The 26,382-nt window shown below is 37.7% G+C and overlaps 1 protein-coding gene and 1 non-coding gene across 18 annotated transcripts in view; one reads left to right on the forward strand and one right to left on the reverse strand.

The window, feature by feature from the left end:
* MAST2 (microtubule associated serine/threonine kinase 2) overlaps positions 1 to 26,382 on the reverse strand; it is a 208,781-nt gene that overhangs the window by 59,985 nt on the left and 122,414 nt on the right. For all 17 annotated transcript variants that reach the window (XM_025420237.3, XM_049094439.1, XM_049094435.1 and 14 more), the window contains one exon: positions 1,738 to 1,829. In XM_025420237.3, coding sequence (XP_025276022.3) covers positions 1,738 to 1,829 — 92 coding nt within the window. The remainder of the gene's footprint in view (positions 1 to 1,737; positions 1,830 to 26,382) is intronic.
* Positions 199 to 305, forward strand: LOC112642669 (U6 spliceosomal RNA). Its single transcript, XR_003125373.1, has one exon. It is a non-coding gene; the product is annotated as a U6 spliceosomal RNA (small nuclear RNA).

A 26,382-nucleotide genomic window follows, 5' to 3' on the forward strand; every position in this document is an offset into this window, starting at 1 on the left:
TGGAAGTCCTACCCAATGCATTAAGACACAGAAATAAAAGGTATACAGATTGAGAAGGGAGAAATAAAACTTTGTTCACACATGACATGATAACCTATACAAAAAATCTGCAAAAACAAAACAAAACACCTCCTAGAATTAATAAACTATTATAGCAAAATTGCAGGATACAAGGTTAATGTACAAAAGTCAACACTTGTGCTTGCTTCAGCAACACATATACTAAAATTGGAATGATACAGAGATGATTAGCATGGCCCCTGCGCAAGGATGACACACGAATTCATGAAAAGTCAACACTTAATGCTATCAATAACATGTGGAATTTGAAAGTAAAAACATGTTACCATTCACATTACTACTCTCCAAAAATGAAATAGTTATATCTAACAAAATATGTATAGGATCTATATGAGGAAAACTACAAAACTCTGATGAAAGATATCAAAAAAGAACTACATAAATGGAGAGATATGCCATGGTCATAGACAGGGGGACTCAATATTGTCAAGATGTCAGTTCTTCCCAACTTGATCTATGGAATCAACATAATCCCAATCAAAAGTCCAGCAACTTATTTTGTGTATGATGACAAGCTGATTCTAAAGTTTATATGGAGAAGCAAAAGACCCAAAATAGTAGCCAACTCAGTATTGAAGAAAAAGAAGAAAGTCAGATAATTAATGCTACCTAACTTCAAGATTTACTATAAAGCTATGGTAATCAAGACTATATGGTAAGTAAAGAAAAGACAAATTAATGGAATGGATTAGAGACAGAACAAAAACTGGCAGAAACAAATCCACATAAATATAGTCCATTGATCTTTAACAAAGGAGCAAAAGCAAACAAAACAAAAACAAAAAAACCCACCAAAAAACTAGTCTTTTCAACAAGTAGTGATGGAACAACTGGACGTCCACATGCAAAGAAATGAACCTACAGACCTTCATAAACATTAAAACTGATCACAGACCTAAACATAAAACACAAAACTATAAACCTCTTGAAAGGTTAACACTGGAGAAAACCTTGATGACCCTAGGTATGGCAATGACATTTTAGACATAATACCAGAGGTACCTGGGTAGCTCAATTGGTTAAGCGTCTGGCTCTTGGTTTTGGCTCAGGTCATGATCTCAAGGTCCTGAGATTAAGCTCCATCTGATAAAAGAGTGTTATCCAAAATATACAAAGAACACAGAAAACTCAATGGAAAGAAAACAAACAACCTGATTTAAAAAATAGGCAAAAGATGTAAACAGACACCTCAGCAAAGAAGATGGCAAGTATGCATATGAAAAGATGTTCTTTTCTGCCTATGCCTCTGCCTCTCTCTTTGTATCTCTCATAAATAAATAAATAAAATTTTTGAAATAAAATAAAATTTAAAATAAAAATAAAGCTCTTTTCACATGGCCCCAGATGCCTGGAGCCATAACACACTCTCCATATACCAGAACAGAGGCCACAGCCCAGGATATATACCTGGCCCCAAAATATGTACAAAACCAAACAAAAGGAATGTTGTCAGGTCAAGGCAAGAAACAACTAAGAATCAAAAACAGACTGAATATATTCTCCCATAGAAAGCATGTTCATGAACTCTCTATGCCTTAGTTAACCAAGTAAAGTGACAACGTCATATGCCGAAACACACAAAGTGAGAAGTAGAACAGAAATGAGGTGTCACTGGCCACTCTTTCATTCCATCTTTCTTAACCTTCAAGCACTCACCTGTGTGGCCATGGAGTGGTGAGTGTGGCCGTGGTAGTGTAGGTGATGTGCTAGAGGTCACAATCAAACTCTTGCGGTTACTTGTCCGACAACTGCAATGAAAACAGAATGTCAGTTATAACAGGTTCATCAGCTCAGAGAAGTTAAATGGCTATTGAGGAACAAAAGAGTGACATTATTCCATGGGCTGAGCAGTATACTACTTTAAGCTGAAATGGGTCAGCAAATACTGTTGGCCTCAGAAAGATTTCATAATTCATAGTGTTGGGCCTTAGAATAACTCTTGTCACAGTCTTGACTTTTATCTTGTAATGCCATTGCACTTTTCTAATGTTTAGGTTTTACTTCCTAAGCAAACTCAAGGAGCTCCTCTAAAGGTAACAACCATGATTCAATTGTACCTAAAGAATGGTCATGGTACATTTGATTTAGAAAACAAAAAACACATTCTCCTATCTCTTAAAAAAGTAATGTTCCTGCCATTAAAAATGAAACCATTAATTTAACCCATGAAATCTATTTTTTAAAAACTGCTTAATTAAGAATTAAGTAATACTTTCATTTCACCATAAATTTCAAAACAGGCTTGAGTTCTTTCTATAAACTGTCTTTCTATAGCATGTTAATGCCTGAGGTTTTTTCTTGTGGTTGGAAAAAACCAAATCATCATGAAAAGCCATTTCGTGCTATACCTGCTAGTGAAAATGTGCACAAATTTATGTGAAAGGCATTAGGGAAACTTGCTATTTATATTCATCCAAGTAAATATTTACCAAATACCTACTTTACACCAGGCACTGCTCTAGATGCTAGGGAAGTGAAAGGAAATAAGACAAAGTCTCTGTCCTCAAACTAGAATACTGCTGAGAAGAAAAATAAAGAGAGAAGGGTGGAGGAAGTGGAATGTTAAAAAAATAGTAAAGTGGGTGACAAGAGGGAAGAACTATAGGAAAAGGAGTAAGTTATAAAGGCCATAGGGGGTAGGTCACACCCAGACTCTGCAGGTCTGGTAGACTGCCATAAAGAACTACTGGAAATGTGACAAGAAACCACTGAAAGGATTGAGATCAATCTCAAGAACAAGATGATGATTAGAAATAATAAGCACTTTTCCCTAAGAAACCATCAGGACAAATCTAATCCTGTCTCACAGCCCTCATTACCTCCATCACCATCACATGCTCCAGATTCTCTTTCTCTAATTTGACAGAGTCTGCCTCTATTCTCTGATCTTTCAACAAAAAATAGCTTACCCTGTGCCTCCATGAACTCATTCTGTCGTCAGCAAACTTCCTATATTCAACTTCTTTGTTCAACACTCACTTTAAATTCTAGTTCTAACTGAAATCTTGCTTAACTCCCCTCTCTCAGCGCACGTGTGCACACGCGCGCGTGCGCGCACATACACACACACACACACACACACACACGTCACCGCATTCCTGGTGAAATCCCAACCCTTTTAAACCCAACTTTCCACCTATTTTACAACGGCACTGGGGCAGCTGAAGGTGACTAAAGAAAAACCCACAATATGTTGGCCAGTATCTCTTTATATTTATGATGACAACTGTTAAGTGAGTCTCCTTAACCATACTACAGTTACCTAGGCAGTGTGTACTCACTCTCTCTCCAAGACAACCAACTCTGAACCTCCAGCAGCACTTCTTCCCCAAATCTCACCCTCCTCTGCTGACTTTGCTTTTAATTCAACTGAGGGTAAAAAGAAACAACAGAGGAGCATCTGGCTAGCTCAATGGTTGAGCACCTGCCTTTGGCTCAGGTCATGATCCTGGGGTCTGAGAATTGGGCCCCACATCAGGCTCCCTGCAGGAAGCCTGCTTCTCCCTCTCCCTATGTCTCTCTGTGTGTATCTCTCATGAATGAATAAATAAAATCTTAAAAAAAAAACACACAAAAATACTTCATATTCTGTTGTACAAGTCTATTAGCCTAAATTTGTATTCATATACTCTACAAGAGCAGAAGGAAAGATCATGTTCCTATTGAAGGCAACTCCTCTGACTCTCCTCTTTAAGTCTGTACCCTACACTGCCCTCCCTCCCCTATGCCATGAATTTCTACTTCCTGCTAAATCATTCTCATCATAATAAAAACATGTTGTCGTTCCTTCCATCTTACAAAAATAAAATAAAATCTTTCCTAGACCTCCCTAGACTTTGTGCAGTTCTTTGCATCTGTGTTCAGGAAAGATCCCATGTGGGGGTTCTGTACTTGTCATCTTCATACCTTCATTTCCTATTCTCTCCTCAGCCCACTCTAGATAGTCATCCCCATTCTGCCATTGAAACCATTGCTATCAAAATCACCAATGAGTTTGATCTTCATCTTATGTAACCTCTCAACATAACATCATTTACACTTAAAAAAAAAAAAACAAAAACAAAAAACATCATTTATACTTTTAACTCCTTCTTTAATTTTTTTAAAAATTGGGATATAATTCAGTCAATAAAATACAGATCTTAAGTGTTCTGTTAAATGAGATAACTATATACAATCCATATAACAACATTGAAAACAAAAGACAATAATTCTATTACCCTGGAAAGTTCCCATGTGCCCTTTCCAGTCAACCCTTTGTCTGCCAACCACTTTCTTCTATCATGTGGTATTAATTTTGTTTGTTGAATTGTACATTGTGTATTTTTGTGTGTGTTTGGCTTCTTTTGCTCAACCTAATATCTGTGTGACTTCCTGAGATATTTTTCTTTGCTTAGTTTCTAGGACATGATGATTTCCTGGTTTTCTTCCACCTCACTAGCTGCTCATCTTTTATTCTCCTTTGCTAGTTCCTTCTCTTCCTGACCTCTAAATCATTTAGTACCCTGGGGCTCAGATCTGAAACATCTTTTTTCTCTCCCTACATTGACTCCCTAACGATTTTTTTTTTTCCAGTTTCATAGCTTTTTAGAGAGGACAGAGTATGACCAGGGGGTTGGGTCAAAAGGGCAAATGGAGAGGGAGAGAGAGAATCTTTTTTTTTTTTTTTTTTTTGGGAGAGAGAGAATCTTAAGCAGGTTCCACACCTGGCACAGACCCTGATATGGGCCTTGATCTCATGACCCTGAGATTATGACCTGACCCAAAATCAAGAGTCAGACACTGAAACAACTAAGCCACGCAGGCACCCCTCCAGTTTCATAGTTTTTAATCTTTGATGTTGATGATGCCCAGCGTTTTATAGATAACTCTGCGTTCTCTCCTGTGAGTATAAGACTCCTATATCAAGTGCATATTTGATATCTCTAACTAGATGTCTTTTTTTTCTTTTTTAAGATTTTATTTATTTATTCATGAGAGACACAGAGAGAGGGAGAGGCAGAGACACAGGCAGAGGGAGAAGCAGGCTCCATGCACCGGGAGCCCGATGTGGGATTCGATCCCGGTCTCCAGGATCGCGCCCTGGGCCAAAGGCAGGCGCTAAACCGCTGCGCCACCCAGGGATCCCGTATTCCTCAATTCCTAGAACAATGCCCAGCACATGGCAGGCTCTCAAAAAAAAAACAATAATAATTGTTAAATGAATGAATGAATAAATGAATATGATTTGTTACAAGGATTAAAAAATATTTGTTGGATGAATATGATTTGTTAATAAAAGAAGATATTTGTATACTGGCATGTGTAAGGTATATCAAACGATTATGTCTAAACTCCTTTATGAAAATGAAGATCTCTTGACACTGCAGGGACAGATAACTGATTCTAATTTCATTTGCTATGATCTTATTTAAAATTTAAAACAAAATACAAAACACTAAAGATCATATTTCCAGGCCACATGCCTTTTTATGAAGGTACACATAATCTCAATTGGCAAATCTGCAACAGCTGCTAGGGGAAAAAAAGGTCAGACACCCTGTTACAGATGCCATGACTCAGCTGGGATCCAAAACAAGGAACTGGCTAATTTTTCCATTTCAAGAGTTTCTGGCCATTTCCCCAGGATCCTAGAAGATAAAGAACAGGTCTTAATTCTTTCATCCCAGTAAGATAAAAGTACTGTATGTTTACAGTCAGCCACGCTGTCTCTCAGCTGATGAGAGGAAACCTAGAAGCTCCCTGAGCTGATGCTCTGCTGCCTATTTCAAGGATTGGGTTAAACCAGACTGCTGTTCAGTACCATCCCAGTCACTTGGTCACTTGGATCAAGACCTGGCATTTCACTTTCTTATATGCTTCACCCTAGTCATCTCAATGGATAGTAGGATCAACGACTAAAGCACCCTTTGCAATCTTCTGTGATACTGTCGAATGAACTGTGGCCACATTTGGAGAGATCTCAGCCTTCAAAATTTCTTCCCTCCATCAACTAGCAGGTATGCAAATCTGACCCCCCCCCCCCCGCCCCCGCCACTCTCCTCCATGCAGGAGCTGCTGCAAACCCATTTAGGAGGTCTGTTTCCCAGTCTGAAGCAACAGAGTATGAAGTAGAATGAATAGTTGCAGACCCCTTCACCTCTCTAATCTCGAAATCCCAAAAGTCCAGCTGCTCAGAGAAACTTGAGAGAACTCAGTAATTGGCTAACATGTGGCTATTCCCCTTCAGAATTTAGAGTGAGGAAAAGCCCACTTCTGGTTCTTCTATAAAATATAGAAGAATCTGGGGGTCATTTAAGGTCAAGGACTTTCAGATGTTATTTCAGAGTAACATCCATGACAATGTCCCTGTGCAGACTGAGAAACTAGACTTCCAAATTTATTCTGAGGTCAGTATTATAGATACCAAAACCTGGCAAAAACACTACAAAAAAGGGAAAACTACAGGCCAATATCTCTGATAAACATAGATGCAGAAATCTGCAACAAAATATTAGCTAATCAAATCCAACACATTAAAAAAAAAAAAAAAGCCACCCACCACAATCAAGTGGCATTTATTTATTCCCAGGATGCAAGGGTGGGTGAATATTTGCAAATCAATCAATGTCATATATCACATCAGTAAGAGAAAGGACAAAAACCATATGATCATTTCAATAAATGCAGGAAAAGCATTTTTTTTAATTTATTTATTTATGATAGTCACACAGAGAGAGAGAGAGAGAGGCAGAGACACAGGCAGAGGGAGGAGCAGGCTCCATGCACCGGGAGCCTGATGTGGGATTCGATCCCAGGTCTCCAGGATCGCGCCCTGGGCCAAAGACAGGCGCTAAACCGCTGCGCCACCCAGGGATCCCAGGAAAAGCATTTTTGTCAGCATAATATCCATTCATGAAAAAAACTTTCAACAAAGTAGGTTTAGAGGGAACATACCTCAACAAATTAAGGCTATATCGAAAACCCATAACAAACAGCATACTCAATGGGGAAAACTGAGAGCCTTTCCCCTAAGGTCTGGAACAAGACAAAAAGATATCCACTCTCATCACTTTTATTCAACATAGTACTGGAAGTCCTGGCCACAGCAATCAGACAAGAAACAAAAGACCAAATTGGTAAGGAAGAAGGAAAACTTTCACTATTTGTGACGTGATACTATATATAGAAAACCCAAAAGACTCCACCAAAACACTGCTAGAATGGAAAAATGAATTCAGTAAAGTCAGAATACAAAATCAATATGCAGAAATCTGTTGCATTTCTACACATCAATAATGAAGTAACAGAAAGAGAAATTAAGAAAATAATCCTATTAACAATTGTACCAAAAAGAATACCTAGGAACAAAATTAAGAAAGGAGGTGAAAGACCTGTATTCTAAAAACCATAAAACACTGATGAAAGAAATTGAGTATGACACAAACAAATTTAAAGATATTCCATGCTCGTGGACTGGAAGAATAAGTATTATTAAAATGTCCATACTATCCAAAGCAGTCTCCAGATTTAATGCAATCCTATCAAAATACCAACAGGGACACCTGGCTGGCTCAATCAGATCATGTGATTCTTGGTCTCAGGTCTGTTAGTTTGAGCCCCATGTTGGGTGTGGAGATTACTTAAAAAAATAAAATATTGGGGGTGCCTGGATAGCCCAGTCAGTTAAGCATCTGCCTTCAGCTCAGGTCATGATCCCAGGGTGCTGGAATCGAGCCCTGTTTGGGCTCCCTGCTCAGTAGGAAGTCTGCTTCTCCTTCTGTCCTTGCCCCTGCTCATGCTCTCTCTCAAATAAATAAAATATTCAAAACAAATTTTTTTAATAAAATAAAAAAACCAGTAACATTTTTCATAGAACTAGAAGAAATAATCTGAAAATGTGTATGGAACCACAAAAGACCCTGAATAGCCAAAGCAATCTTGAAAGAGAAGAAGAAAATTGCAGGGATCACAACCGCAGATCTCAAGATATAATACAAAGCTGTAGTAATAAAATAAAAAAAAAAAAGCTGTAGTAATTTTAACAGTATGGTACTGGAACAAAAATAGAGAGACGTAAATGCATGGAATACAATAGAGAGCCCAGAAATAAACCTATGATTATATGGTCAATTAATTTTCAACAAATGGTGTTGGGAAAACTGGATAGCTACATTAAAAAAAAAAAATGAAGCTGGACCACTATCTTAAACCATACACAAAAATAAACTCAAAAATGGACTGAAGACCTAAATGTGAGACCTGAAACCACAAAAATCTTAGAAGAGAAGACAGGCATTAATTTCTCTGACAGGGCAGCCCTGGTGGCTCAGTGGTTTAGCACCGCCTTCAGCCCAGGGGCCTGATCCTGGAGAGACCCAGGATCGAGTCCCTTACCAAGCTCCCTGCATGGAGCCTGCTTCTCCCTCTGTCTGTGTCTCTGCCTCTCTCCCTGTGTGTGTCTCTCTCATGAATAAATAAATAAAATCTTTAAAAAAAAAAAAAAAACTCTCTGGCATTGGCTATAGCAACATTTTTCTAGATAGGTCTCCTGAGGCAAAGGAAACAAAAGCCCAAACAAACACACACAACTACTGGGACTATACCAAAATAAAAAGCTTTAGCACAGCAAAGGAAACCATTAACAAACCTAAAAGACCATCTATTTAATAGAAGTCATTTGCAAACGATATATCCACTAAAGAGCTAATATCCAAAATATGTAAAGAACTGATAAAACTCAATACCAAAAACTTACAAATAATCCTATTTAAAAATAGGGAGAAGACATAAAGAATTTCTCCAAAAAAGACATACAGATTAGCCAACAGCCACTGAATAGTTGAATAGTTGTTCAACATCATCCCTCATCAGGGAAATGCAAATCAAAACTACAATATTACCTCACACCTATCAGAATGACTAAAATCAAAACCACAAGAAGTAACAAGTGTTGGCAAGGATGTGAAGAAAAAGAAACACTCGTGTACTATTGGTGCAAATGCAAACTGGCACAGCCACTGTGGAAAATAGTATGAAGGTTATCGAAAAATCAAAAATAGAACTATCATATGATCCAGTAATTCCACTATTGCGTGTTACAAAGAGTATAAAAATACTAATTTGAAAAGGTATATGTACCCCTATGTTTACTGCAGCATTATTCACAAGAGCCAAATTATGGAAGAACCCAAGGGTCACACTGATAAGTGATTAGATAAAGAAAATCTATTATATATAATATATATGTGGGTGTGTGTGTGTGTGTGCACGCGCGCATGCACAATGTAATATTACTGAGCTATCAAAAAAGAATGACATCTTGCCATTTGCAACATATGGATGGCTCTCTAGGGTAAAATGCTAAGTGAAATAAATTAGTCAGAGAAAGACAAATGCCATATGGTTTCACTAGTATGTGGAATTTAAGAAACAAACCAACTGAATAGACTAAAAAAAAGAGGCAAAAACTCCAGAATCTTAACTATAGAGAACAAACTGGTGGTTGCGGGTGGGGGGGATAAGTGAAGAGTATTAAGAGTAAACTTTTATCAGCATTGAGCATGGAGTAATGTACAGAATTGTAATTGCAATAAATATTACAGTGTAAATTATATTGGAATTATAAAAAAAGTAAATAAGTGAGTCAGATAGATAGATAGATAGATAGATAGATAGATAGATGGAAAAAAGACTGAAGCTAGAGTGGGAGAAAAGGTGTGTTCGTTCAGTCAATAAAAGGTGCTACTTGGAAATAAACTCATGATTTATCTCTTGTCTAGATTACTTCAACAGCTTCCTAACTATCCCTGGTTTACTCTTGTCTCACATTCCCAGTGTGTTCTCAGTACAACTAGTCATAGTAATCTTTTAAAAGTATAGATCAGATTATTTACTCTGGCCAAAACCTTCCAAAAGCTAATTTCACATAGAGATCATTAGCTACTAGAGTCACTGCACGCTAATTATTCCTGCAACCTGAAATGTCCTTTCCTCAGTAATACAATGGTAAAAATCTCTTACCTCTTTCAAGACTTTACTAAAATGTGACCTTCCCCACTTCCCTGTATGATTGATACTGTGACATGCTCTCCTCTAATCTCCCTTACTCCATTTTTTCTTTTTTTTTTTTTTTTTAATGGCAGCTCTTCTTGGATTAACCATGTATTTTTTAAACATGTGCTTCATTGATTTGGAAATTATACATTTTTTTACTTTCTTTTTTAAAAAACAGAAATTATTATTACTAAAGTTTTAACGAGTACTCCTGTCTTAACAAAGTCTAAGGTCAGCCAGCATCTCAACACTCCTGAACAAAATTAAAAGATCTTAACTCCAATTCTCCCCATCCCCTTTCAATTTACATATTATTTGGTCCAGTATCTCAGGTCTAGCTTGTTTTATATTGCCAAATGAATAATTATATTATTTTATGCAAGAAATGCTTGCTTAAATTTATTCATATATTTTCCAGTTTCTTTGCTAAGCATTTCCTCTTGGATCTCACATTGTTTCTTGGCAATGATTTCAGTGAGAATCTGACAGTGATAAATCTTCTCAATTTTGCTGTTTATCTGAAAATGTCTTTATTTTATTCAATGACTTTCAAGGATAATTAAACATGTATGGAATCCTACAACCTCTTGTTGAGAGTGACTTTCTCCTCAATATCTTAAAGATATTCCATTGTTTTATGGCTCCTGTTACTGCTATTAAGAAGCCTCCTTTTTGGGCAGCTCTGGTGACTCAGTGGTATAGCGCCACCTTCAGCCCAGAGCATGATCCTGGAGACCGGGGATCAAGTCCCACATCAGGTTCGCTGCATGGAACCTGCTTCTTCCTCTGCCTGTGTCTCTGCTTCTCTGTCTGTGTCTCTCATGAATAAATACATAAAATCTTTTGAAGAAAGAAGAAGAAGAAGAAGAAGAAAGAAGAAAGAAGAAAGAAGAAAGAAGAAAGAAGAAAGAAGAAAGAAGAAGAAAGAAGAAAGAAGAAAGAAGAAAGAAGAAAGAAGAAAGAAGAAAGAAGAAAGAAGAAGAAGAAGAAGAAGAAGAAGAAGAAGAAGAAGAAGAAGAAGAAGAAGAACCACCACCAGCTGCCTCCTTTTGGGACTGTTATTCCTTTGTAGTTAATTTTCTTTTTTATCTAGTTTTTTTTTTTAACCATTAACTTTGTTTTTTAGATATAATTCACATACCATATAATTCAACCTTATAAGGTATACAATTCAGGGTTTTTTAGCATACTCACAAGGTTATACAACTACCACTGCTAATTCCAGAACATTTTCATTACCCCCAAAAGATTTCCTGCAACCCATAAACAGTCACTCCCCATCTCCCTCTTCCTCCCCCACCTCCCTTACCAGGCAACCACCAATGTACTTTCTATTTCTATGGTTTCACCTATTCTGGATATTTCACAGAAATGGAATAATACGGATGCCTGGGTGGCTCAGTAGTTGAGCATCTGCCTTTGACTTAGGGTGTGATCCCACTCTGGAGACCAAGTCCTGCATCGGGTTCCCTGTGAGGAGCCTGCTTCTCCCTCTGCCTATGTCTCTGCCTCTCTTTGTGTCTCTCATGAATAAATAAATAAATTCTTTAAAAAAAATGGAATAGGGGATCCCTGGGTGGCTCAGCGGTTTAGGGCCTGTCTTTGGCCCAGGGCGTGATCCTGGAGTCCCAGGATCGAGTTCCCTGTTGGGCTCCCTGCATGGAGCCTGCTTCTCCCTCTGCCTGTGTCTCTGCCTCTCTCTCTTTCTCTCTCTCTCTCTCTGTCTCTTGTGAATAAATAAATAAAATCTTTTTTAAAAAATGGAATAACATGTCATGTGGTCTTTTCTGTCTGGCCTCTTTCAGTTAGCATAATGTCCAGATTCACCCACGCTGTAGTATTTATCAGTACTTCATTTCTTTTTATGGCTAAATAATATTCTATTGTGTGAATGTCATATTTTATTTATCCACTCACAAATTGATGGGCATTTGGGTTGTTTCTATTTTTTGGCTGCTTCAAATAATATTGCTATGAACATTTGTGTACTTGTACATTTATCTGTTTTCAATTTTTTTTGGGTGGACTTTCTTACTGAACTCATGTGTTAGCATTCTTTTAGCTTTTGTAGATTCTTGAGGGGTTTTTTTTAAAGATTTTATTTATTTATTCATGATAGACATAGAGAGAGAGAGAGAGGCAGAGACACAGGCAGAGGGAGAAATAGGCTCCATGCTGGGAGCCTGACACAGGACTCGATTCCGGGACTCCAGGATCGAGCCCTGGGCCAAAGGCAGGCGCTAAACGCTGAGCCACCCAGGGATTCCCCCTTCTTGAGGGTTTTCAAGTTGCCTTTAAGACCTCTGTTTTTATGGTTCTGCAACATTTAGATACTACAATGTATCTAAATGGAGATTTATTTATGCCTACTGTGTTTCATGATGTTATTTAATTTCTAATCAATTCTGGAAGGTCTCAATCATTATCTCTATAAATAGTGCCTTTTCCCCATTTCTCTATACTGTTAGACATTCTTACTGTATCTTCCATACTTCTTAGCTCTCATTCATATTTTACATCTTTCCATCTTTGTGTTACACTCTAGATAAAGTTTTACTAACTTTGTCCACAGCTTTACTATATAACCTGACTGCTAAGTTTTCAAATTTAATGATGCAATATATTTGATTTCTTGATTCTAATTCACATATTTCCCAAATATGCCTGGGGAAAATGTCTTTTTTTTTTTAACTAAATATGTCTTTTTTCTCTTGTGTCTGTTTATATTTTTACTCATTTTAAATATACTTATTTCATAAACTTTATCTGCAATGGTACTTTCTGAAGTTCTTAGGTTTATTGTTTCATTTTTTTTCTATTGAATCTAATTTATGGTAGATTGTTTCTTTGTATGATCTATAATTTTGTACTGTGAAATCATCTTCAGTTTGGCTTTATTTATGGGAACCTTGTACTACTACCTGATTTGAGAGTGTGTCATTTAAATGAAATTTTGAGTTTCTTTCTGATAGATGTATCAATGTTATTACCACCTCAGAATCAGTTCCTAGACCACACAGACATTTTAAACTCCAGGACCCAAATTCACTTAATAAAAGCCTACAGTTAAAAATTCTCAAGGAAAACTTTCTTTTCTTTTTTTTTTTTAAGGGCCCTATTTAAAACCCAGATGAGACTAAAGAACTTTTCATCTCTCCATGCCAGTGGGTAAACTGTTTTCCTAGTCCATTGGGCGTAAAGTCCTTTGAGGTTCCTAATTATATATGGGGTCTCAATTCTATATTACCTTAGAATCTCCCTACCCAAAATAGCTCAAGGCCTTATCCACTTTCCCCTAAAGGATATTAAGACTAGTACACCTCCCACCTTAGCCTACCTTCTTAGAAGTTTCACACTGGTTTCCGCTGTTCTGGTACTGTTTCCTTAGATTTAGGTCCCTTGGCATTTTCTTCACAATCTACTGAATTTAAGCTTATGTGTTTAAAGCAATACTTGAGGCACAGAGAGGCTAAGTAGCTTGCCCTAAATCACAATAAGGTATTAACAGATTTTGAAAACCTAATGCAATTTACATCTCCTTGCCCTAGGCTTTCTTAACGTGAAATTGCTTCTAGGCATTTTGGCTAAGATCATGTGTAGGACTTTCTTAATGTGGAGCTCCACTCTAAAGATGATTCAGAAGGCATGTATGCCTCAAAAACAAGGGTATGATTCAGCTTGTAGCAGTTTATAAGAGCCAAATGCTAAATGTCTCAGCAACATCGTCCTGCAACAATAACAACTTATAGTGAAAAGAAACAAACATAGGTCTAAAGCTCAAATGTCAATGTCCAAGGTACCATCACATGGATTTAAAAGACCAATCAACAGTTTTAAAGTCAAACATGAGGAGAGGGAGAAACTGGCCAAATGTAGATTTGTGCAATAGCCTCTCCTGGAATTGTGTGACATGGTGGGACGTTTCCTTAACATGGCAGCCGCAACATGTCCCCATCCCAAGTCTCAAGATGAAGAAAGAGTTGCCCACCACACTTAAGTAAATGTGCCCACCATCTAGAGATCAGATAATCCTGTCATTGGTGACTATAGCTGATGTTCACTTTCCCAAAGTTCTGAATAAATAAACCTGGTAGTAGAGATGGAAGAGAAATTTAAGAGCCCTAGAGTGGGCTTCAGAATTTGTATTCTAAACATGTCTGTATTTTCAAGGCCCAGGACAATGGCTGATGCATAGTTACTATTGCTTGGATAACTAATGAATGGGAGAGAATGGTCCCGTCATACATTTTAAAAGCCATGCGTCTCTTGGTAATCAAAGGAAAGTGACCAGTAAGACTAAAGATTTTTCCTTGAATGAAGTACACTTCCATTAAAGAGGCCCTCCACAAATACAGGCTCTGGTAAAATGAAATAATATAAAGCTAATCCTGATTACCACATGTCTGGAAAGTTGTGGTAAATTTGATTTGTCTTCATACTAGTTACCATGGTTTCCACATTTCTTTAGAAATTCTAAATTATGAGCCCAATCTCAGACTGGTGGTTGCCTAAGTGGCAGCAAAGTGGATGAAGGAGGTCAAAAAATACAAATTTCCAGTTATAAAATGAATGTCATGGGAATTCGATATACAGCATGGTGATTCTAGTTAATAATACTGTATTGCATGCTTGAAAGTAGCTAAAAGAGAGGATCTTAAAAGTTTTCATCACAGGGGTGACTTGGTGGCTCAGTCAGTTGACTGTTTAACTCTTGATTTCAGTTCAGGTCATGTTTTCCGGGATGTAAGATAGAGCCCCACATCGGGCTCCATGCTCAGTGTAAGTCTCCTTAAGTTTCTACCTCTCACATTCCCTCTGCCCCAGCTCCATCTCTCCCAATAAATAAATAAATAGATAGATAGATAGATAGATAGATAAATAAATAAATAAATACAAGCTCTCATCACAAAGAAAAAAATTTGCAGCTGTGTATAGTGATACATTATCAACTAGTTATAATGTAGTGAATGCTCACAATATATATATATCATATCATTATCTTGTATACCTGAAACTAATATGTCAATTACACTTCATTTTAAAAATTATTAAAACTCAACAGATGAGTTCAACTCTGAGATAAAATATTTAAAAATAGACCGTGAAAGACAGTACTAAGGAACCCACTCAAACACAGACACAGTGAATGGACGGTTATATGATTTTATTTCTTGAACCTTATTTGGGACCACAGTGCAGAGGCCCAAGGACAGACTTGCAGTCAGAAAAAAAACTGCAATATAATGAGCTTCCTCATGCACCACAGATACTTCCAAACAGTCTAGTTCACTGCCTTGGTCCTTCTTCTACATGAACTTCTCATAAATATTCAGACTAGGAAAAATATACCTCTTTTAAAAAATTAGTAATCCATATCGAACCAGAACAAAATCTACGCAAAGATATTATAGAAATTAATGTCCAGAATATACAAAGAACTCCTATAACTCAACAAAAGAACACAAGATTTTATTTTTTTAAAATTTTTTAAGGATTTTACTTATTTATTCATGAGAGACACACAGAGAGAGACAGAGACACAGGCAGAGGGAGAAGCAGGCTCCATGCAGGGAGCCCGATGTGGGACTCGATCCTGGGTTTCCAGGATCACACCCTGGGCCAAAGGCAGCGCTAAACCGCTGAGTCACCCGGGCTGACCAGAACACAAGATTTTAAAATGACCAAAGGACTTGAATAGACATTTCTCTGAAGAAGATATATGTACAGCCAACAAGCACATCACTAATCATTAGGGAAATGCAAATCAAGACCATAATAAGCTACTACTACACACCCATTACAATGGCTATAATCAATAAGACAGGATATCTAGTGTTGATGAAGATGTAGAAAAACATTCCCTCGAATATTGCTGGTAGGAATATAAAATGACACAGCCACTGCAGAAAATAGTTTGTTTTTAAAAACTATAAATTTACCATACAACACAATTTTATCCCTAGGTTCTGCCCAAGAGAAATGGAAACATATGTCTACACAATGACATGTATGCAGGTGTTCACAGCTACATTTACGCCTAATAGTACCAATCTGGAAACAATCCAAATGTTCATCAACTGGTGAATGGATTAACAAAATGTGGTCTATCCATACAATGAAACATTAGTCAGCAAGAATAAACCTCAAAAACATTATGCTAGAAGAAGCCAGAGGCAAAAAAAAACACTACAAAGAATATGATTCCGTTTATATGAAATGTTCAGAAACAGTAAATTTATACAGCCAAAATCAGATCAGTGGTTGCCTAGGAGAAGACAGTATACTGGTGTAATGGGCACTAGGAAACTCTTTGGGTTATGGAAATATTTTAAATTTAGATTATGGGCATGGCTGCACAATTTTACAAATTTGCTAAAAACCACCAAATAACTTAGAATTGAATTTTATAGTATGTAAATTATATCTCAATAAACTTTTTTTTTTTAAGTAAACTTATTTTTTAAAAAATTATCCAGGCGTGAAGGCTGCATCCAATGTACTTAGTGGATTTAAGAATTCTCCCTCTTCTTCCTTCCTGAATAATTCAGTCTAGAAGCCATTAGATGATGATGATGATGATGATGATGATGATGATGATGATGATGATGGCGGCAAAATGCTTGGGGGAAGGCACCATGCATGCATGTCACATATATACATTCTCTGGGAACACTGAACCTAAGTATCAGCAGCTATGCCTATCATCCATATATCTTGGCTTTTAAATACCATTTTCCACTAAAAGGACCTGTGTTCCTTGGAGAAATGGCTATTACAAGGGCTGGGGCAGGGAGTACAAAATAAACCAGCCAAGAACATCTTGCACGGCCAGAAAGTTACAAGGTTCGCAAAGAATGGCAGAGACATGTCCCAAACAAAGACGTCAGAATGAGAGGACTCCCCTTGACCAAATATGGTACAATTTGAACATCAAAATATACAATGTTATTAACAGATTATAATCCATTAAATTGCGGCACCTGGGTGGCTCAGTTGGTTAAGCATCTTACTCTTGGTTTTGGCTCAGGTTATGATCTTGCTGTCATGGAACTGAGTCCCGAATTCAGCTCCAGACTCAGTGAGAAGTTTGCTTCAGATTCTCCCTTTCCCTCTGCCCCTCCCTGCTCATGCTCTCTAATAAATATTTTTTAAAATGGATTATAACCCATTAAATAAGATCCCATCATGCTGATACAAGAGAAAAAATGAACAAGGAGAAGAGAAAACTTTCCCTTATAGTGCAATGCCAACTGATGAGTGCAGAAAGAATGATGGAATTTGAAAAATGCCATTTGACAACCAGCATAGAGTAACAATTCAACCAAGAAACATCAATGGAAGCTAAAAATAGTGGGTTAAAATTTGATGAAAAATGGGGTAGTTACATAATTCCATTAAAAGTTACATAACTTTCCCTCAAAATACTTAATAATTAGTGAGATTAAAAAAAAAGTAACCATACAGCAGAGAAAACTAGCAGATCAAGTGATCAAGGTTAATTTCAGGGTAATGAGATAAAATGAACGCCTGCATCACTTGATAGGATGCAACAAGAAGAACACCATCCTTTTTCAGAAACGGTAAAGAACATCCACTAAAGATTCTGAAAGGGAACCAGATTTTGCCACTCCAAAATATTCTACCTTGGTAAAAGGATTATTTTAAGCCAAAGGCAAATAAGAATCCACAGATGCAGGAAGAGTTCTCTGTCCTCATTACCTGCCTGAAAGGAGGACCTGTTAGAGAAGAGCTACAATGTGTTTGCATAAAGAGACTTTGTTTTCCATTAGTTTCTCCACATGTCCTATATTTCCCACAATTTATCATCCCTTACAGCCCACATCCCCTTTTCTTTGTAAAAGAGTACATAAGCTTTTGAGTCTAACCAGTTCTTTGAGTTATATTTCTTTTGTGAACTCCTATACATGTAAATATTAATAAAACTTCTATGCCTTTTCACCAGCTAATCTTTCTTTTGTTAATTTAATTTACAGGCCCCCAGGCACTGAACTAAGAAGGTAGAGGAAAAGTTTTTCTTCCTAACAATGCATAACCTGAAACTAATCCTGAGGAAATAGCAGACAAATCCAAATTGCAAGACAGTCTATCAAATAACAAGCCTCTAACTTTCAAAAGTATCAAAGTCATAAAAGTTGAGAAAAGGATACAGAATTGTTCTGAATTTTAGAAGACAAAAAAATAAAATTTTAACAATACATGATCCTTGGTTGGATCCTTTTGTTATAAAAGACATTACTGGGACTTGTGGAGTAATATGAATTAATCTATAGATTAGGTGATGGTATTTGTCAATGCTCATTTCCTGATTTTAAGGGCTATATTATAGCTACAAAAATGTTTCTGTAGGAAGTACATGCTGAAGTGTTCTGGGGTGATATCATGTCAGGAACAGATTCTCAAATGGATTACGGAAGGGGTTGGCAAACTGTAAAGGGCCTGATAATAAATATTTTAGGCTTTGTAGGCCATATGTGATCTCTGCTGCATAGTCCTTAGTTGTTTTGTTTTGTTTTGTTTTTAAGATTTTATTTATTTATTCATGAGACACACTACAGACAGAGGGAGAAGCAGGCTCCATGCAGGGAGCCTGATGCAGGACTTGATCCCAGGACTCCAGGATCACGCCCTGGGCCAAAGGCAGGAGCTAAACCACTGAGCCACCCAGGCATCCTTGTTTTGTTTTGTTTTGTTTTGTTTTTCAAACATCCCTTCAGAAATGTAAAATAGGGATCCCTGGGTGGCGCAGCGGTTTAGCGGTTTAGCGCCTGCCTTTGGCCCAGGGCGCAATCCTGGAGACCCGGGATCGAATCCCACATCGGGCTCCCGGTGCATGGAGCCTGCTTCTCCCTCTATAGCCTGTGTCTCTGCCTCTCTCTCTGTGTCTGTGACTATCATAAATAATAAATAAAAATTAAAAAAAAAAAGTAAAATATATTCTTAGCACGAGGGCTGTACAAACACAGGCTGCAGCTTACATTTGGCCTATGGGCTTTAGTTTGTTGACTATCGGTTTGCGAGGGTGGGGGACTCTTTGAACTATTCTTACAATTTTGAAATTATTCTTAAAAATATCTGCTAAACTCCAGAGCGATCATCTGAAATATTCTCAGAATGACTGTACTAGAGGTGAATAAAGCTGAGAGCTGAAAGCTTACTGGATAAAAAGCATTCTCTCTCAATCTACTATGTGCTGAGAACTTTCCTACTGCCAATTTGGCTCCCCACCAACCCCCCACCCCCACTGCTCAGAGGACCTAGTATACAGCTGAATGAAATATAGATGAATCCACCTCAATTTCCTAGGACAGGGAAACTAATTCCCTCCACATAAGGTTTGGAAACACATTCTTCATCCTTAAGGAACATTTTAATATGACCCCCACCTTTTTTTTTACTTTAAGTAGGCTCCACACCCAGTGTAGAACCCAACATGGGGTTTTGAATTCCCATCCTGAGCTGAGATCAAGAGTCAGACACTTAATCAACTGAGCCACTGAGTTACCCTTTAATATGATTTTTTAGTTAGTAACCCTGAGATACCATTTCTTACCCATCAGACTGGAAAAAATTCAAAAGCTTGTAATATATCTGGTTGGCAAGGCTGAGAGCAAATACAATAGTTTCCCTGCTTTTTGATTTTTCAACTTCTTTTTATTTTTAATTGAAGTATAGTTGACATACAACAGTAATCCACTCACACACACACACACACACACACACACATACAAACACACACACATCCTTACACAAAGTTTTGCTCCTGGTGGTTTCAGTCACCGACACTTGGGAAGACATAGCATCAGAAGGTCAGTAGCTGCCCAATGCTATGTCACAGTGCCTATATCATTCACCTCACTGCATCTCAACATGTAGGCATTTTATTATCTTACATCATCACAAGAAGGGTGAGTACAGGACAGTAAGATATTTTGAGAGAAAGACCACATTCACATAACTTTTATTATAGTATATTATAATTGCTCTATTTTATAATTATTTAATGTTGTTTATTTCCTACTGTGCCTAATTTATAAATTAAACTTTATCAGAGGTACGTACATATAGGAAAAAACATAGTATAATATAGATAGGGCTTGGTACTATCTTCAGTTTCAGGCATCCACTGGGTCCTCCACAAATAAGAGGGGACTACTGTAGACATTATCTTACACCACTGGTGGAAATACAAACTGATATAACCACTATGTTGGGAAACTGGACAATAGCTAATAAAACTACATATGCATTTATTCTTTGCCTCAGAATCCCCAGGAATTTATCCTGAAGGTGCACCATGAAAATTAACTCTTCTATGCTAGATAACTCTATCATCGAAAATTATTTCTCTGACTCTTCTCCTCAGAAGAAGGACTGTTAGCCTCAAACCTCCTATCTACCAAGACAAGGGAAGGGATTGATCCTTTAAGGCAATCAGGATTGGCACTGGTTCTTCCTCCTGTAGTAGCCAGGGGCAGGAAAGGGATGCTGCTGCAAGAACCCCTAAGAAAAATCAACAAATATTTACCTTTGCTGCTGGGTTCTTGATATCTGGATCAGTTCTCACCTCTTGGAGCACCTACACAACAAGGGTCTACATAAAAAGTACCCCAGGTTGACTTCTAGGAGCCAAAAGAGGGAGTCAAGGTTTCCTCAGATCAGCAATCAGTTAGCAGCTACTTAAATGGCAAGCTCCAAGAGCCTTCACACACACACATCAATCTGTTCCACTACTCTGAGTATACAATCTTCACTACAAAGAGTAGTTACCAGGTTTGAAACAAGACCAAGGAACTGGTAACATCTGAGGCATCAAATTGAAGGGCCAGGAAAGAGTTTAGCTAAATTGACTCAAGAGTAAGATAACAAATAGATAATGAAGGGTAAATTCCTTTTATGTAATACTGTAGCCAATAAATGGAAAGGTAATGGCAATATCACCTTTTTGGCAAACTCCCAATCAAGTAAGGGTGATAATTATCAATGGCCAATACTATTCAAAACATGGGAGTGATCTGACATTATCTGTCTCCCAACAACTGTACACTGCACCAAAATTAAGTATTCTCTCCCAACCTCCAAGTCAAACCAGAATCAGATCAAGCTTCCAGTTTACAGGAAATATAGAAGTCATTAAAACATGTTAAAGAACCTCTCAAGGATGCAATGAGCAAAATGCAGAACGTAGGAAAAGTCTACAGGACAAACTCAGTTTCTTCAATACAGGAAATGCAAAAAGAAAAAGAGGGTGGAAAAACTTAGATTAAAAAAAAACTTAAAAGCAGAGTGACCAGACATCCCAATTTGTCCATGACAATCACATTTCTGCCTGCTGTCCCAATATAATTAATAGAATCTCCTTTCACTACCAAAAGTTTCCAAGTTTAGGTAATAAATTATTAGATCACCCTATTTAAGAGACATACTAACCAAATGAACTGTGTTTGGCATAGTTTGGATACTAATTAAAAACAAAACAAAGCAAAACACAGGTGTCTGGGTGGTACAGTCAGTTAAGCGCCCAACTCTCCATTTTAGCTCATGTCCTGGGGTGGGGAGATTGACCCCGCACAGGCTCTGCACTCAGTGTAGGTCAGCTTGGAGTTTCTCTTTGCCTCACCCCCTGCCCCTCCCTCCCACTCTCTCTCTAAAATAAATAAATCTTTTTAAAAAAAATTTTTTTAAAGAAAGAAAGAAAAAGAAAAGAACACTGACTGGAAATTTGATGATACTGGTAAACTATTAATCATTTTTAGGTGTTAGAATAGTAATGTTTTTGTTTTTCAAGATCCCTTATCTTTAGAGATACAAACTGAAATATTTACAGGTAAAATGACACAGTCTGGGACTTGCTTTAAAATAATTGGGTTGGGGAAACTAGACAGAGATGCAGAAGAGACAATACATTGACCATGAGTTGATAAGTAGACACTCAAGATACGAGGCTACTCTATTTTGTAGTGTTTTTGATATTTCCTATCATACAACATTTAAAAAGCGAATTTTCTAGTAAACAAAATTTTCCTACTTCCAGAAAGAGAAATACCTAGAAACCATCAGCTTCTTCCTCTTAATCCAAGAGCAAGCCTTTGGCATCTTGCCAAATGGAACTGTTTATCCATGGTTACCTAAAGCCAGGATCTATGAAAATTTTTCTGCCATACAAAATTTCCTGAGGGTAAGTTAAATCACAGCTGGTATTCTTCATTACTTTACTTTCCTATTTAAAAAAAAAAAAAAGTACTTTCCCTTTCAAATAGGAGAAACTTATCTTCTCTAGACACTGTCAAGTTGTTCTTCCCCTTAGGAAAGAAGAGGAAGACTCAGGAAAAATGAAACACCTTTAAACCTAGTTTGTTCAACTTTTCTTACTGCCAAAAAATATCCCCAAAAGAGTTTTTCTCATTTTAGTCCACATCCTGCTATGCCCCAACAGGCCAATTTTTAGCAGCAATTAGTGAAACTGTATAGAGGACAGAAGAGCACCCGGCTGCCACTGCCTTATCTTAGCCAGTAACAAAGCTTCCATGGGCAGGACATAATGATAAGTGATACCTAGAGCTTTCCAAAGGAAAATAAGAATATGAGAAAACGAATGGAAGCAAAATGAAATGTGAGGACCAGCAAGCAACATGTGAAGTTTTCAACAAAGACAGCAGCACAGTAACCGTTACAGCAGCCTGGGTAGTATTCTGACCAATTTTATATGTATTGACTCACCTAATCCTTATAGCAACCCCTGAAGGTCTATTATTATCCCCATTTTAATGATATAGATAACTGAGGCAGAAAGAATTGAAGCAATATGCCTACAATAGGGCCAGGATAAGAACAAGTTTTGGAGACATGGGACGCCTGGGTGGCTCAGCAGTTGACCGTCTGCCTTCAGCTCAGGGCATGATCCTGGAGTACTGGGGTTGAGTCCCATGTCGGGCTTCCTGCATGGCACCTGCTTCTCCCTCTGCCTGTGTCTCTGGCTCTCTCTGTGTGTCTCTCATGAATAAATAAAATCTTAAAAAGATAAAAATAAAAGTTTTGGAGACATTCCTCTTTAGAGTCACTGTGAAAGCAGTTGTTTAAAAAAAGACAGACAAGAAAAGCAGGTGTTGGTAAAATGAAAATAGTGCTTTCTCTCTGGCAGGAAACAATCCTGACACTACCAAAAAGGGGTTTCAAAGGCTGCTTAGTTTTGGAGGAGGCCCAAAAGAACACCTGTCCTTTGCCGTTTGGTCTACAAAAAGGCTCTCACACATGTGACATGGGAGTGGCCAGAGGGCTGAATTAGTATCAGCTGCAAACTTCAGTACTGAACTTGTTTGCTAAAGATGTTTAAGCAAAGGCTGAAGAGCTTTTTTTATTAGACGCTGTAATAAAAAGAATTCCTATACAGTAGGGAGTGGGCTAGAGGTAGAACTCTTCCAATATAAACTCTAACATAGGATTTCTTGCTCCTAACTATAGGGCTGACAAAGGCTATGGCAATTTAAATCTGAATCAAAATCTAAATCATTCTATGTTCTGGGAAGTTGCCAACACCAAACTTTTATCTCCAGGAGGCCTAGCTGGGCCAGTGAAGAGCCAAAGACACAACTAACTGCCTTTCTTCTCTACAGGGACACTAGTTACACCATAGACCATATCCGGCACCCCTTCAAATCGGGTTATGTCAACAATGCAATATCCATGTCTGAGTGCCAATCAATAGACTGGAATCATATTCCTGCAAGATGTGTAAGTTGACTAAAGGTTACAAGCTAATTAGTTCAACCCAAATCATTATCATATTTATGATGCCTCTAAAGGTTGATCAGACCCATCTAAGATATTTAAGAGCCACCATCAGGCTTGACTAAAACAGACCCATCTATCCTTTCTCATCAAGGAACAAACAGAAATGTAGTACAGACTGAGTGGGCATCATTTTAAAACTGCCTTGACTGTTCTTCAAATTATTATGAGCAATAATCTGTAAGGTTCTAAGCATATCACTAAGATGCAGTCAATAAGGAAGGTTAAGATTCTGAGCAGGGCCAGTTCTAACAAACATGCAAAGGGATACTATTCTCTAGCCCTTTAGGGCAAAGCAGCCAAAAGCCTCAGTAGCTCTATTAGTTTGCTAGGGCTGCCAGAACTAAGTACCATAAACCAGGAGGCTTAAACAGAAGATATTTATTTCCTCACAGTTCTGGAGGCTAGAAGGTGTCAGTAAGGTTGGTTTCTTCTGAGACCTCACCATCTGGCTTGTAAATGGCTGTCTTCTCTGTGTCTCCGTTTTAAGTCCCCTCTTTATAGGGCACCATTCATATCAGGGTCCACCTCAATGACCTCATTTAACCGAAAGTCCCTATCTGTAAGTACAGTCACACGATAGGTACTGGGGGTTATAACTTCAACATATGAATTTTAAGGACACAAGTCAGCCCATAACAATAGTTATCCTCCATGACAATAAAGTACAATTCAATGTGGCCACTGCAAGATGGCAGTGTTACAAATCCTAGTTCCCTCTCTTGAGTCGTCTATTTTTATTTATTTACTTATTTACTTTAAAGATTTCATTTTTAAGTAATCTCTACACCCAACATGGGGTTCAAGCCTACCACCCTGAGATCAAGAGTTGCACGCTCCACCAACTGAACCAGCCAGGCGTTCCTTGGGTCATCTATTTTTAAATGGAGGTCAAATTCACTGCCAGTAGCTCTCAATTTTTAGTTCTTCACATTTTTTGCTAGAATCATTTTTTTCTTCTTTCAGCTTCTATTTGCTCAATTGCTTAATAACAGCAATATTCAATAAACATATCTACATAGTAAGGATTTTGTAGAATTTGCTCACGGTGCTGCTCTAGGCTCTGAATGTGAATAGATAGAACAAAAACTAAATTAGTGGATGACAGCAATGGGCAAAGGTAAAAGATTAATAAATTAAGCCTAAGAGAAGAAAGAAGGTATAAAAGCAGGGGCCTGGAAGTGACAATGGACTGTGAAATACCAATCCCTATCCCCACTATGGGGAAATTTAGTAAAGAATGTCATGAACATGTCTTTTGGAAAGAGAAAACCTGGGGCTGCAAAATAATATAGATTCAGAATATATTACATTGCATTAATGAAGTATCTTAGATGGAGAAGCAGAACAATACAATTATTAAGAATATGATCTCAGAGCACCTGAGTGGCTCAGTTGGTTAAGCGTCTGCCTTCTGCTCAGATCATGATCCTGGATGCTGGGGTGGGGCCCCAAGTCTGTCTCCCTGCTCAGTAGAGAGTTTGCTTCTTCCTCTCCATTTGTCCCTCTCCCTCCACCCACTTGTACTCTCTCTTTCAAATAAATAAAATCTTTTAAAAAAGAATATGACCTCTGAAGCCAGATGGCCTAGGTTTTACTCCCAATTCTGCCACTTACCAGCTGTTTCATTTTGAGTGATTTATTTAACCTCTCTGTGCCTTGATCTTCGCATCTGCAAAATGAGCATAATAATAATCCCTGCCTCACAGAAGTGGTGTGAGGATTGAGTGACCTCAAGTTTTTAAATGCTTAGGATGGTAACTGGGAGCTATTAAATCCGCAGTTTGTTAGTTTTTTAACTAAATACTAAATAGCACATGTTCTATCAGAAACCTTACAGCAGAGGGTTTAAGAACACAGAAACTGTAACAAGATTCTGTGGGAATGAATGCCAGTTTCTATGGCTTATTAATAATCTCTTTAACCTCTGTATCAACCACAGTGCCTTATCTATAAATTGATCTACTTGGATTATCCACTTTATCAATAAAATGGACTTGTATTACCATCCCATCGAGGTATTCTGAGGATTAGAAAAATGCTCAGCACATAGTAAGTGCTTGGCAAATTCTACCTATCCTTATTCTTCTGTTGTTTCATTTCTCAACTTTTCTTGACTAAGCATGAAACAAATAAAGAGCCTGTCCTGCTTCTACTAGTTTTATTTAATGTGTGAATCAATCTACCAATAATCTCATGAAGCAATCTTCACTTCTGATAATGGAAGCAGGAGTTCAAAATATTAGGAAGATTGGATTTCTGCTTCCTGCCATGATGGGGAAACAGAGACCAGATTCACCCTTGTGCCTCAAAAAGTAAAAACAAAACAAAATGCTACATGTGAAACAATAGTTTTTAGACATTTTACAGAAGGGAAACATATAACGTAAGTCCTAAAATTGCCCCAAAGTAAGTCCTAAGATTGCCCTAGCTTACTGCCTGGAGAGTTGTTTTTTGTTT

Source organism: Canis lupus, chromosome 15, assembly GCF_003254725.2.
Source record: "Canis lupus dingo isolate Sandy chromosome 15, ASM325472v2, whole genome shotgun sequence".
Taxonomy (NCBI): domain Eukaryota; kingdom Metazoa; phylum Chordata; class Mammalia; order Carnivora; family Canidae; genus Canis; species Canis lupus.